At 48.8% G+C, this 15,263-nt stretch overlaps 1 protein-coding gene across 1 annotated transcript in view; it reads left to right on the forward strand.

The window, feature by feature from the left end:
* Positions 1-15,263, forward strand: part of DST (dystonin) — a 745,723-nt gene that overhangs the window by 698,434 nt on the left and 32,026 nt on the right. Inside the window, exons 77-82 of the mRNA XM_077290007.1 lie at positions 109-210; positions 345-518; positions 7,611-7,766; positions 7,933-8,130; positions 9,125-9,253; positions 9,884-10,054. Coding sequence (XP_077146122.1) covers positions 109-210; positions 345-518; positions 7,611-7,766; positions 7,933-8,130; positions 9,125-9,253; positions 9,884-10,054 — 930 coding nt within the window. The remainder of the gene's footprint in view (positions 1-108; positions 211-344; positions 519-7,610; positions 7,767-7,932; positions 8,131-9,124; positions 9,254-9,883; positions 10,055-15,263) is intronic.

Raw genomic sequence — 15,263 nt, forward strand, 5'->3', positions numbered from 1 at the left:
CCCTACCTCCCTAACCGAGCGGAGGCCCGCGCCGACCACTGCCACAGCGGCAATGCACAGGCAGGGCAGACGGCCATAAAGTTCTGAATTTTCCTTCATGTTTCTTAGGCACTCTTTGACTGGGTGGATATTGCCATGGGAAGAATCGAAACCATGACACCAATAGGAACGGATCTAGAAACTGTAAAGCAACAGATAGCTGAGCTTAAGGTACTGAAAAACTTGTGTCTTGTGATGACCCCATCATTACTTTGTTCATGATGTGTTCTTTCTCTAGATGTCAGTGATTTGTATGCCTTAATCCCTGCATCTCATCTAATGAACTACATTTTTTTTTGCTGCAGTATTTCAAAACTGAGGCATATCAGCAGCAAATAGAGCTGGAAAGACTGAATCATCAGAAAGAGTTGTTGGAGAAGAAGGCGACAGATGAGAATGACAAGCTAGCTGTGGAGGACTCCTTCAAAGAACTCAAATATTTCTGGCAATCTCTAGAGGATAAGATTATCAACAGACAGGTAACATAGAATTGGTGTTTGCTGAGTGATTGAGCGAAGAATTCTGTATGGTGCAATACGTGATGTTTATGTTGGTTTAGCCTCCTGGACTTTTAGGAAGGTAGCATGAGGTGTAGTGTGGTATTTATATATACTGCCTGTTTAAAATCCGGTGTGCAGGTTTATTCCAGACAAGATAGGATTGAAGTGTACAGGTCACTGGTGAGACCCTCATTATTGTTTTAGAAGCACTGATGAAGATCGTATGAATCTTGTAATAATCCCCTTTCTGGATCAGACCAATGGCGCACAACACATCAGTGCAATAAATAATAATGCTACTGCGCCACAAATGAAACAAAAATAATCCTCCCTGTACCAGTTCAATAGACATTACTATTTCTCTATCGCCTCTCATTGGGGGACACAGAACCATGGGTGTATGCTGCTGCCACTAGGAGGCTGACACTATGCACAAAAAAGTTAGCTCCTCCTCTGCAGTGTACACCCCACCGACTGGCATTATGCACTTCAGTTTAGCTTAGGCCGGTTTCACATTAGCGTTTGCAGGAGCTGCGGAGGGCTGCGGACTTCCTCTGTGAAGCACCGCCCTCGGCCGCACCTCCGCCTCTGGCTCCGCCAACTTCTGCATGCGGCCGGCATGCTGCCGGAGTAGCTATCTTTAACATTAGGTAAGCAGGTCGTGCCGCTGTATGCGGATGCTTCCGCATGCGTCGTTTTGACGATGCAGCGACCAGCGTAGAACGCAGCTTGTAGCAATTTCTTTTTTTTTTCTGCATTGTCAAAACGACGCATGCGGACACATCCGCATACAGCCGCACGACCTGCGTACCTAATGTTAAAGATAGGTACGCAGGCCGCATGCTGGCCGCATGCAGAAGTAGGCGGGGCTAGCGGCGGAGGTGTGGCCGAGGGTGGGGCTTCACGGAGGAAGTCCGCAGCCCTCCGCAGCTCCTACAAATGCTAGTGTGAAACTAGCCTTAGTGTCAGTAGGAGGTGGACACGGGTCTTTCATTAGACCCTTATCTACCTCAGTGTGCGTCGTTTTTCTTTCAGGTTTTCTTCCGGTGGGATACAGGGTGAACAGTCACATCTGTAATCCCACAATACGGACTATGAGTACAGCGTGTACTGCCACCTCGTATCCTCATAGATCCGACAGCAGGACCAAGGTCCTGGCACACAAGCGTGCTCAGAAATCCGGTCCTAGCTCCGTCCCCCACCCGCTCGCCCGCCAGAGCCTGTCGGTTGGAGGAGACGAGGACGTCCATTACCAGCTCCACGGACATCTAATACCTTCCACGTTTTAAGGTTAGTACCAGACAGCGTGGTATGTTTAGGTGAGTATCCCTTTCCCTCCCTATCAGTCTCTCCTTGGGGGGTCTCTGCAGATTCTCTGATACAAGAGCGGGGAAATATGGGCGCTTCCACACTACTTTTCCTGCGGCCGCATCTTTACTCTGTGCGGCGCGGCGCCTTACAGGCAGCCGCACTGCTGTTACTGCAGCCGCATTTTTTCTGGCACAGACCTCCGCAGTAGCCTGGGTGACAGCCCGATTCGTTTGCGCAGCGGCCCTGGTGACCGGCCGCGCTGCTTCCTCCACGGTGGGCACACTTTTACAGGCAGTCGCACTGCCTTGCCTGCGGCTGCATCCTTGCTCTGTGCAGCGCGGCCCCCTACAGGCAGCCGTGCCGTTTTCCCCGGCAGCCGTACCTTTTGGAGCTGACTCGCGGTCCCGCGGTCCTCTCCAGCGGCTGCCGGCTTCTAATATAGGCCCCGGCTTTGGCCGATTGTTCCCAGGATCCCCCGACTGCTCTGCTTGAGAGTGATACCCCCACCCCAGGCTGGGTTTCCTCGCTGTCAGAATCGGTGGCGGATCTAACACGGGTGTCTCAAACTCTGGTGTTAGTACTGGACCGATTACCCCTGCAGACTCCCGCAGTAGCCAGCGGGTCACAGGAAGCTCCGTGCGAGCCCTCCATTGCAAGCCGCAAAAGGTCCAGACGGGAACACCGGTCTGAGTCCTCTTCTCGCTCCATCTCACCACACGGTCCTTCTCTGCGGCCGACTTCCCCCCAGTCCTCCTCCCCTGAGTCAGGCGAGGCGTTCTCAGATGCGCCTTCGGAGGATGTTTCAGAGCTGGATTCGAACCAAATCGCTACCATGAGGGATATGGTTCAGAATCTCATTGGAGCTATAAATCAAACCTGTGGCATCAAGGAGTCCTCTACGGAACCCGCAGATCAGGCGGTTTCGTTTAGACGGGCTAAACCACCTTCCAAGTTTTTCGCTCCTCACCCGGAATTCGAGGAGATTATGACCAGAGAAAGAGAGAACCCGACCAGACGCTTTCAGAGAGGAAAGCGACTTGGCGTTTTATATCCCTTTTCTCCGGAGCTCACCGCTAATTGGACTGCTTCTCCTTCGGTGGATCCTCCAGTTTCCAGACTGTTCAACAACATGGTCCTTCCACTGTCCGGCGGAGCATCTCTGAAGGATTCTAACGATAGTCATAGAATCTTTCGCGAAGTCAGCCTTTGAAGCGGCCTCAGCTAGTCTTTGCCCGGCCTTTGCTTCCACTTGGGTTTCAAAATCCATATCCAAATGGGCCAAACAATTCCGTCGGGGCATTCTGGACGGGGCTCCACCCGGACAGCTGGTGGAACTTGCCAACCAGATTTCTCACGCTGGTGAATATCTGGTCTCCGCCTCCCTGGATGCCGCGTCTTGTGCGGCTCAGGCATCCAGCAACGCGGTTGCCATCCGCCGGACCATTTGGCTTAAGGCCTGGCAGGCGGATTTGTCTTCTAAAAAGTCCCTTACCAGCCTGCCTTTTCAGGGGTCTCGTCTCTTTGGTTCTAAGCTGGACCAAATCATTAAGGACGCCACCGGGGGCACAAGTTCTCTTCTTCCCCAGGCAAAATCTTGTCGCCCTCCTCCTAGACGTTAATTTCGGTCTTTTCGTCACTTCGCGGCGTCAAACTCCTTTTCCCAGCAGCAACAGAGGCCACAGGCATGTCAGGAGAAGAAGACAGTATCCTTTAGGCCCACTCCTTCCTGGCGTCCTCGATACTCCCAGGGTAGATCCTCCAGGTCCAGGACTGGAAGATCCACCTCGGCATGACTCTCGGCAAGACCCCAGCCCACCTCCCAGGCTGGGCGGCCGTCTCCTCTTCTTCAGGGACATCTGGATCTCCTCAGTAGTGGACGCATGGGTCAGGGAAGTTGTATCCTCGGGATACAAGATAGAGTTCGTTTCATGACCCCGGGATCATTTCTTCGAATCCCGACCTCCAAGAGACCCCGCTCTAGTTCCGGGTTTCTTCGCAGCCATCGCTTCTCTCCTCCAAGCCGGGGTAATCGTTCCCGTCCCAGAAAAAGAACGGTTCACAGGTTTCTATTCAAACCTTTTTGTGGTACCGAAAAAAGACGGCAAGGTTCGTCCCATTCTGGATCTCAAATTACTGAACAAGAGAGTTCGTCTGAAGCACTTCAGGATGGAATCCCTTCGTTCAGTAATTGCTTCCATGGAGGCTCAGGAATTTCTGTGTTCCATAGATATTCAGGACGCCTACCTCCATGTCCCGATATTACCGGGACATCACTGATTCCTGTGCTTTGCGGTGCTCCAGGAACATTTTCAGTTCGTCGCCCTTCCGTTCGGTCTTGCAACCTCCCCAAGAGTTTTCACGAAGATCATGGCGGCGCTGATGGCCATCTTGAGGGTCAGAGGCCTGTTTCTGTTTCCATACCTCGACGACATCCTCATTAAGGCTCTGTCCTTTTCTCAGGCTCACGAAAGCCTGTCCATCGTTCTCAACACCCTAGCCTGTTTCGGGTGGCTGGTCAACCGGAAGTCCTGCCTTATTCCTTCTCAGCGCATCATCTTTCTGGGCATGCTGTTCGACATTCGTCAGACCAAAGTGTTTCTTCCCGAAGACAAGAGATCCATCCTTCGTCGGGACATACGCTTGCTCCAGGGTCCTCGGCCTCCCTCCTTCCGATCGGCCATGAAGGTTCTGGGGAAGATGGTAGCAACATTGGAAGCGATTCCCTTTGCCCAATTTCATTCACGACCCCTTCAGCAAGCCATTCTGTATCAGTGGGACAGGTCTGTCTTCTCCCTGGATTGTCCAATCCGACTCTCTCTCCGGGTCAAACAGTCTCTCAACTGGTGGCTGACGTCACCTCTCATCTCCCAGGGCAGGTCCTTCCTTCCAGTTCACTGGCAAGTGGTGATGACGGACGCCAACCTGCTCGGCTGGGGTGCGGTGTTTCGCCACCTGACTGTTCAGGGCCGTTGGTCGGCGCAGGAGTCAACTCTGCCGATCAATGTCCTCGAGGTTCGGGCCAATTTTCTGTCCCTCTTTCACTGGGAAAGGATTCTCAAGGGCCTACCAATCCGAATCCAGACAGACAATGCCACGGCTGTGCTTATGTCAACCATCAAGGGGGGACTCGGAGCTCCTTGGCCCTTGCCGAGGTATCCAAGATCCTCCTCTGGGCAGAGGCAACGGTTCCGGTGATATCCACGGTGCATATACCCGGCATGGACAATTGGGCCGCCGACTTCCTCAGCCGCTAGGGTCTCGTGGCAGGAGAATGGTCCTTGCACCAGGAAGTCTTCCATCAGATTTGTCTTCGATGGGGGACTCCGGATGTGGACCTCACGGCGTCTCGTACGAACAGGAAGGTTCCTCAGTTCGTCTCCAGGTCTCGTGATCCTCTTGCAGTGGGCGTCGACGCTCTGGCCATTCCTTGGTCACGGTTAATGCTGCCCTACCTGTTCCCACCCCTTCCCTTGCTTCCCAAACTGTTGAAAAAGCGGAAAGGGTGCCGGTCATTCTGATCACCCCGGATTGGCCCAGGAGAGTTTGGTTCGCGCAGAACGTCAACCTTCTCGCGGACGCCCCCTGGCCCCTTCCAGACAGGCCCGATCTGCTGTCTCAGGGTCCGATCTGCCACCCGAATTCTCGGTCGCTCAGTTTAACGGCGTAGCTGTTGAGACCGCAGTTCTAAGAGCGTCCGGCCTTTTGGACCGGGTGATTCACACCATGATCCAGGTTTGGAAGCCTTCATCTTCCAGGATCTACTATCATACCTGGAAGTCTTACTTCCGTTGGTGCGAGTCCAACCGCGTTTCATCTATGTCCTTTTCCCTGCCTTCCATCTTGGCCTTCCTTCAGGCAGGACTGGATTCAGGCATTGCTCTTAGTTCCCTAAAGGGCCAGGTTTCTGTTCTCTCCATCCTTTTTCTGAAGACTTTATCTTCTCGGCCATAGGTTAAGACCTTCCTTCAAGGAGCAGCCCATGCTGCCCCTCCGTATAGGGCCCCGGTGGATTCATGGGATCTAAATCTGGTGCTGGACGTTCTGAGGGTTTCCCCCTTTGAGCCTCTCAGGGAGATTTCCCTGTCAGTTCTATCGTGCAAGGTGGCCTTTCTTTTGGCCATCACTTCTATCCGCCGCGTTTCCGAGTTTGCGGCCCTCTCTTGCCGACCTCCGTTCTTGGTCATTCACCAAGACAAGGTGGTCCTCAGGCTTCCGCCTTCTTTCCTTCCTAAGGTGGTTTCCACCTTCCACCTCAACGAGGACATTGTTCTAACTTCCTTTTGTCCAGCTCCGACTCATCCTCTGGAGCGATCGTTAAACAAGCTGGACCTCGTCAGGGCAGTGAGGATCTACCTGGATAGAACGTCCGCTTTCCGGAAGACGGATTCTCTTTTCGTCATTCCTGATGGCACGCGTAGAGGCCTACCGGCTTCTAAGGCGACTATTGCGCGGCAATTCTGGAGGCTTACCGGGTCAAGAACAGAGTGCCCCCTCCTGGGATAAAGCCTCACTCTACCCGGGCAGTCGGCGCCTCCTGGGCAGTGCACCACAGGGCTTCCGCCCTACAGCTTTGCAAAGCGGCAACCTGGTCTTCCATCCACACGTTCGCCAAATTTTACATGGTCCATACCTACGCTTCGGTGGACGCCAGCCTAGGCAGAAGGATCTTGCAGGCGGCAGTGGTGAGTCCTCTGACCTGATGGAAGTCTGTTTTTCCCACCATAGGGACTGCTTTGGGACGTCCCGTGGTTCCTGTGTCCCCCAATGAGAGGCGATAGAGAAAACAGGATTTTTGGTTGCTTACCGTAAAATCTGTTTCTCGGAGCCTCCATTGGGGGACACAGCACCCTCCCAATGTTTCTCAGTTTCTGTTGTTTTATGTTCTATGACTGTTCTCACGTTTACAGTTCTCATGTTTGTGGTTATGTTTCAACCTTGTTGTTTTTCTCCTACTGCTTTCTCACTAACTGAAGTGCATAATGCCAGTCGGTGGGGTGTACACTGCAGAGGAGGAGTTAACTTTTTTTGTGCATAGTGTCAGCCTCCTAGTGGCAGCAGCATACACCCATGGTTCCTGTGTCCTCCAGTGGAGGCTCCGAGAAACAGATTTTACGGTAAGCAACCAAAAATCCTGTTTTTTTTTGCCCTAAAAGTTATAGAGAGCAGCGCATGTACTTTATGAACCTTTGAAACAAAATTAAAACTGAGCTCCCAGCATCAAACCTTATTACCTCTTCGCAGGATAGATGATGAATGTATGATTGCTGGGGTTTTTATCACTGTGACTCTCTACTGATCACAAGAATGAGGGTCCTAGGTCACTATTTGAATGGAACTTTAGACAAACTTTCCCATTGCTATTCCATTCAAGCCTATGGGTCTGAGGAAGATAGCCGAGCAATGTGCTGGCCTGTCTTCCATCAGACCCATAGTCTTTGAGTAGAGAGACAGGATGATTTCTCCATCAAACTAAGTGATATAGGAGACCTTTGTTCTAATGATTCGAGGGGGTCCCAGCAGTGGGACCACTAGTGATCAGATAACAGGGCACTGCTTTCTGTATATTATTTATAGTATATTTTGTAGTTGGTTAAGGTTAAGAAAAGTCCATCAATTTCAACCTATAGTACTAATGTGTTGATTCAGAGGAAGTCAAAACACGGCACCAACTGGCTCATATCAGGAAACATCTCCAGATGTCCTTTGGCACATAATTTCCTGTTGGTGTGAGCACAAATATATTTTGATTTATTTATACAGCATAAATTGGAAGGTGCCCTGTTAGCCTTAGGACCATTCCAAAATGCCTTGGATGAGTTACTGACATGGATGACTCATACAGAGGGATTGCTAAATGACCAGAAAACCATTGGTGGAGACCCAAAGACCATTGAGATTGAACTTGCCAAGCACCATGTAAGTAGACACATAGCATATGACGTGTGGTGTGATCTCATATCGATGCGTATGATGACGTCACTGTCACTTTATCTAGATTTCATCCCATGTTCTGTGGGCTGATAGGTACAGCATAAAAACATTTTAAAAAAAATGCTGACAGAGTGATGTTTAATCAATAAAGGTACTCCAAAATGATGTACTGGCTCACAAGTCCAGTGTAGAAACAGTACAGAAAGCCGGGAATGACCTGATAGCATCCAGTGCTGGAGAGGAAGCCAGCAGTCTGCAAAGCAGGTTAGAAGCTCTGGGGCAACGCTGGCAAAATGTCCTGGATAAAACCGAACAGAGGAGGAAACAGCTGGACAGCGCATTATTCCAGGTGAGTGACGTTTTCTTCTCCAACCCTGTAGGAAACAATGTGCAGATATGCAATAGTTTTCTTGTTTATATGTGCTGTGACCTTCAGATTGTGGTCTCACACTATATTTTGACCAAACATTACAAATCATTTTTATTAAAGTCTGGTTATATGTTCAACATTACTTTATTATTCTGATGGATTGGTCTTTCCCCATTGATTAATGAATGTATAACTATATGTCAGTGTTTTCTGTGTACCTGTTAAATACAAGTTACATTATTAGAGGGAATTAACTCATGGGATCACCGTCTCCTGGGCTAGATGGGTGCTACAGGCACTCTCAAGCACTGTTCAGACAGGGAAGGTTTGGTACAACCAGATTTATTGGTTCCATATAACAACAAAGTACAAAGAATCCAAACTAAGTCTTGGGCTGACTGGCCGCTAGCTAAACTGTCACCATCCTGACTCAATCATAGCTGAGCTTAGTGCACAGCTTCTAACCAGTTGCTTTACCTCCAGCAGCAGAGAGCAAGCTTGTGCGGAATATCTGCCCTTTTATACCATACCTGAGCATTGCGGGGGGTTAGCCAGGGTCATCACCATCACCTGCAGTGGCCCAATGGAGCAGTGAAATTCACAGTTCTCTGCTACCAAGCTGCCCGACTGGTTGTGTGCACTCCATCACACACTGCTTCCCTGGTCCTGTTACTCATGATAGATTATGCCCCTATTATTTCCTTATAAAGAAATAAAAACACTTGTATATTGTAATGAATAGCCACATATTAACTCTGATCTCGGGATGTCTATTTTTTGGAGTACATTATATTTATAGTTCAGTAGAAGTCTCTTTGGTTGTGTTTGCCAAACAGTGTCCCCAAACACAAAAAGCCATATATTATGGGATTGCGGAAACCCACGTCAGGGAATAGTTGAGTAAGCAGTTAGGCACTGCACAGCATTATATTGCTGACATTTGTTTAACACTTATCTGTGCTGCGAAATTTAGGCTCAAGGTTTCCACAATGAAATTGAAGAGATGCATCAATGGCTGTCAGACACTGAACGTCACTTGCTGGCTTCCAAGCCTGTTGGAGGATTACCAGAAACGGCGAAAGAGCAGCTTGAAACTCATCTGGTAAAAATCTGCAATCTAACAAAGTTTTCGAATGTGCCCATGATATGTTTATACATTTCTGCTCTTTAAATATAGTCGTATGTAAACCTGACACAATGATACATAGAGAGAAATGGGCTATAATCGATGCTACATGGTGTCAGGCGATGATTTATTTTGTTTAGCTCACAAATTACAGTAAAGCACACTCGCCAAAATGAGCAATTATGCTGAGAAAGAAAACGGAGCGTTGTAAGGGTGCTTATATGTTACTGCTGTAATTAACCCTCCATTTCTAAAGTTTTCAGAGGTAATTAAAGAGTCAATTTACACTTAGAGAGCCTCCAGTCATCGGTTCTTTTTCAGGCACGTGTAGCTAGTTTTGCAGGGGTTTTTTTTTGCCAGAGATGGGAATTGCGCTCAGTTAAGATCTCTAAACCGGAGTACATGCATGCAGTACACGATGGATGGGGTGGAGGGGTATTTATTTCAGGAGGCCCCCATTTCATGCTTTATTCTACCCGCTCCTCACATATTGCAACATTCTATATAGTCCTATACAAAGGCTTGTCCAAATCAGACATTTTTAAACTCTGGCTGCACCTTTGTCTATGTTATATAAATTCTGATGCGTGTACGGGTTTCTTTTAGGAACTATGTGCTGCCTTTGAAGACAAAGAACATGTTTACAGCAGTATAATGCATAAAAGCCAGCAAATTATGCAAAGATGCCTTGACGACCCTGAGGCAAATATGGATCAAGATATTAATAATTTAAAAGAGAAATGGGAGTTGGTTGAGTCAAAACTCAGTGAGAGGAAAGTAAGTGTTGATGTGGGGTCAGACTGTTATTGTAAATGTTACACACGGTTGATTTTAATCCTAAGCAATGCTGAGAACTGGGGTAAATGGTTCCTGATCCATTAACTGGCCCCTATGTTAATGGGGTTGTTTGTTCTTGTGGTCAGTGTCTGCAATCACTGGAAGTGACTGCAGACTTCTGAACCATTACAGCTTTCACACCATGTACTGTATGGATTATCCAGTGTCACTGCCAGACTAGTTGGTCACATGACCACAAGTATGCAATTTGCATACTTACAGCCACATTCCGACAAGACGTACGTGGCCTTACTCAATTCACTTGTATTGAGCGTGTCCAGGCATGTCTACTTGGCACTTGACTGCATGTATGTAAATCACAGGTCTCGGAAGCAACAATGGAGAATCCTGACAGTGTACAGTGAGCGCTCACTATGGATTCAGAAGTCTGATGTCACATAGAGTGACTGCAGACTTTCACCAAAAGACTGGACAGACCCTTTTAATCCCCAATACCACATCAGAGGCACCTGGAATAATAAATAGAAGGGAGAGAGATAGCATATTGTCAATTAGTGTTCACTGGTTACATGTCTATCCTCCGCACTGAAGTGTCGGAGGAACTTCTGAAGCAGTGTTCAAAAAGGAAAGAAAAAATACGCAACCCAGCTGGGAAGCTCGAAGGGTAAAAAGTAAACTTTTATTTCATGAATTAAAATCAATTGTAGTTGCACATACTGAAAAAGCATAGCAGACCTATGCATTATGGCAATATACCCTAATCATGGTATGCTATAAGCCGCACCAGGACTTCCATATATAAAGGAGTACTGAATCACATGGCAAAATATGGCCAATAGTATACAGCTAGGAAAAAATGAAAAACTGTTCTAAATAGAAACAATATGAACAACCATTTATGTTACATTAATCAAAAAAGCCTGAAAAGGTTTGCATTTCCAAATCTAAGATAATTTCATTTTATTTTAATTCAGATAGTGTTCTTGACAGAATGACTTCCAGTCTTTGGTATGACTTTACATTAGTGATGAGTGCACGTGCTCGGATAAGGTGTTAACTGAGCATGTTCTGGTGCTAACCAAGTGTCTTCGGCGTAGTTTAAAAATATGTTTGAGTCCCCGCGGCTGCATTTCTCGCGGCTGTTCGAAAGCTGCAACACATACAGGGATTGTCTAACAGGACATCCGCTGCATGTGTTGTGGCTGTCGAACAGCCGTGAGATATGCAGGTACAGGGGCTCAAACATATTTTTCAAGCATGCCGAAGATACTCGGTTAGCAACCAAGCATGCTGGACAACACCTTATCCGAGCTCGCTCGCTCGCTCATCACTACATACCATTAACCCCTTAACGACCTTTGACGCATACGCTGCGTCATGAAAGTCGGTGCCAAAACGACCTATGACGCAGCGTATGCGTCATGGAATGATCGCGTCCCTGCAGATCGGGTGAAGGGGTTAACTCCGATTTTACCCGATCTGCAGAGACAGGGGGAGTGGTGCTTCAGCCCAGGGGGGGTGGCTTCACCCCCCCCGTGGCTACGATCGCTCTGATTGGCTGTTGAAAGTGAAACTGCCAATCAGAGCGATTTGTAATATTTCACCTAAAAAACTGGTGAAATATTACAATCCAGCCATGGCCGATGCTGCAATATCATCGGCCATGGCTGGAAAACCTGAAGTCACCCCCCCCCCCACACCCACCGATCGCCCCCCCAGCCCTCCGTTAGTCCTCCGGTCCCCTCCGTCCGCCTGCCGGCTCCCCCGTCCTCCTGTCCGCTCCCTCCTTGCTCAGGATCCCCCCCCCCTGTGCTCCGATCACCCCCCCTGTGCTCCGATCCACCCCCCCACCACCCCTTCATACTTACCGATCCTCCCGGTGTCCGGCCGTCTCCTCGCTGGGCGCCGCCATCTTGGAAAATGGCGGGCGCATGCTCAGTGCGCCCGCCGAATCTGCCAGTCGGCAGATTCCTTACAAGTACATTTTGATCGCTGTGGTAGGTTCTATCACAGCGATCAAAATAAAAAAAATAATAAATAACCCCCCCCCCCTTTATCACCCCCATAGGGACAATAATAAAATAAAGAATTTTTTTTTTTTTTTCCCACTAGGGTTAGGGTTAGAACTAGGGTTAGAACTAGGGGTAGGGTTAGGGGTAGGGTTAGGGTTACGGGTAAGGTTAGGGGTAGGGTTATGGCATGTGCACACAGAGCGGATTGGCCGCGGATCCGCAGCGGATCCGCAGCGGATCGACCGCGGATCCGCAGCGGATCGGCAGCGGATCGGCAGCGGATCCGCAGCGGATCGGCCGCGGATCTGCAGCGGATCGGCCGCGGATCCGCAGCGGATCGGCCGCGGATCCGCAGCGGATCCGCAGCGGATTGGCCGCGGATCCGCAGCGGATTGGCAGCGGATCCGCAGCGGATTGGCCGCGGATCCGCAGCGGATCGGTAGCGGATTGGCCGCGGATCCGCAGCGGATCGGTAGCGTATTGGCCGCGGATCCGCAGCGGATCGGTAGCGGATTGGCCGCGGATCCGCAGCGGATTGGCAGCGGATCCGCAGCGGATTGGCCGCGGATCTGTAGCGGATTGGCCGCTGCGAATTCGAAGCAGTTTTCCATCAGGTTTACAGTACCATGTACACCTAAGGAAAACCAAATCCGCTGTGCCCATGGTGCGAAAAATTCCGTGCAGAAACGCTGCGTTGTATTTTCCGCAGCATGTCAATTCTTTGTGCAGATTCCGCAGCGTTTTACACCTGTTCCTCAATAGGAATCCGCAGGTGAAATCCGCACAAAAAAACACTGGAAATCTGCTGTAAATCCGCAGGTAAAACGCAGTGCCTTTTACCTGCAGATTTTTCAAAAATCGTGCGGAAAAATCTCACACGAATCCGCAACGTGGGCACATAGCCTTAGGGTTAGGGTTGGAATTAGAGTTAGGGTTGGAATTAGGGCTAGGGTTTGAAATAGGGTTAAGATTAGGCTTGTGGTTAGGGTTACGGATAGGGTTAGGCGTGTGTTGGGGTTACAGTTGTGGTTAGGGTTGGGATTAGGGTTACGGTTGGGATTAGGGTTAGGATTAGGGTTGGAATTAGGGTTACGGGTGTGTTGCGGTTAGGGTTGTGGTTAGGGGTGTGTTGGGGTTAGGGTTGTGATTAGGGTTATGGCTACAGTTGGGATTAGGATTAGGGGTGTGTTGGGGTTAGTGTTGAAGTTAGAATTGAGGGGTTTCCACTGTTTAGGCACATCAGGGGTCTCCAAACGCAACATGGCGCCACCATTGATTCCAGCCAATCTTGCGTTCAAAAAGTCAAATGGTGCTCCCGCCCTTCCAAGCCCCGACGTGCGCCCAAACAGTGGTTTACCCCCCACATTTGGGGTACCAGCGTACTCAGGACAAACTGGGCAACAACTGTTGGGGTCCAATTTCTCCTGTTACCCTTGCAAAAATAAAAAATTACTTGCTAAAACATAATTTTTGAGGAAAGAACAATTATTTTTTATTTTCACGGCTCTGCGTTATAAACTTCTGTGAAGCACTTGGGGGTTGAAAGTGCTCACCACACATCTAGATAAGTTCCTTCGGGGGTCTAGTTTCCAAAATGGGGTCACTTGTGGGGTGTTTCTACTGTTTAGGCACATCAGGGGCTCTGCAAATGCAATGTGACGCCCGCAGACCATTCCATCAAAGTCTGCATTTCAAATGTCACTACTTCCCTTCCGAGCCCTGACGTGCGCCCAAACAGTGGTTTACCCCCACATATGGGGTATCAGCGTACTCACAACAAACTGGGCAACAAATATTGGGGTCCAAATTCTCCTGTTACCCTTGTGAAAATAAAAAATTGCTTGCTAAAACATCTTTTTTGAGGAAAGAAAAATGATTTTTTATTTTCACGGCTCTGCGTTGTAAACTTCTGTGAAGCACTTGGGGGTTGAACGTGCTCACCACACATCTAGATAAGTTCCTTGGGGGGTCTAGTTTCCAAAATGGGGTCACTTGTGGGGGGTTTCTACTGTTTAGGCACATCAGGGGCTCTGCAAATGCAATGTGACGCCCGCAGACCATTCCATCAAAGTCTGCATTTCAAATGTCACTACTTCCCTTCCGAGCCCTGACGTGCGCCCAAACAGTGGTTTACCCCCACATATGGGGTATGAGCGTACTCACAACAAACTGGGCAACAAATATTGGGGTCCAAATTCTCCTGTTACCCTTGTGAAAATAAAAAATTGCTTGCTAAAACATCTTTTTTGAGGAAAGAAAAATGATTTTTTATTTTCACGGCTCTGCGTTGTAAACTTCTGTGAAGCACTTGGGGGTTCAAAGTGCTCACCACACATCTAGATAAGTTCCCTTGGGGGTCTAGTTTCCAAAATGGAGTCACTTGTGGGGAGTTCCTACTGTTTAGGCACATCAGGGGCTCTGCAAACGCAACCTGATGCCCGCAGAGCATTCCATCAAAGTCTGCATTTCAAAACGTCACTACTTCCCTTCCGAACCCCGACGTGTGCCAAAACAGTGGTTTACCCCCACATATGGGGTATCAGCGTACTCAGGAGAAACTGTACAACAACTTTGGGGTCCAATTTCTCCTGTTACTCTTGCAAAAATAAAAAAATTCTGGGCTAAAAAAATATTTTTGAGGAAAGGAAACACATTTTTTATTTTCACGGCTCTGCGTTATAAACTTCTGTGAAGCACTTGGGGGTTCAAAGTGCTCACCACAAATCTAGATTAGTTCCTTGGGAGGTCTAGTTTCCAAAATGGGGTCACTTGTGCGGGAGCTCCAATGTTTAGGCACACAGGGGCTCTCCAAACGCGACATGGTGTCCGCTAATGATTGGAGCTAATTTTCCATTCAAAAAGCCAAATGGCGTGCCTTCCCTTCCGAGCCCTGCCGTGCGCCCAAACAGTGGTTTACCCCCACATATGGGGTATCATCGTACTCAGGACAAACTGGAAAACAACATTTGGGATCCAATTTCTCCTATTACCCTTGGGAAAATAAAAAATTCTGGGCTAAAAATCATTTTTGAGGAAAGAAAAATTATTTTTTTATTTTCACGGCTCTGCGTTATAAACTTCTGTGAAGCACCTGGGGGTTATAAGTGCTCACTATGCATCTAGATAAGTTCCTTGGGGGGTCTAGTTTCCAAAATGGGGTCACTTGTAGGGGAGCT

Source organism: Ranitomeya variabilis, chromosome 2, assembly GCF_051348905.1.
Source record: "Ranitomeya variabilis isolate aRanVar5 chromosome 2, aRanVar5.hap1, whole genome shotgun sequence".
Lineage (NCBI taxonomy): Eukaryota > Metazoa > Chordata > Amphibia > Anura > Dendrobatidae > Ranitomeya > Ranitomeya variabilis.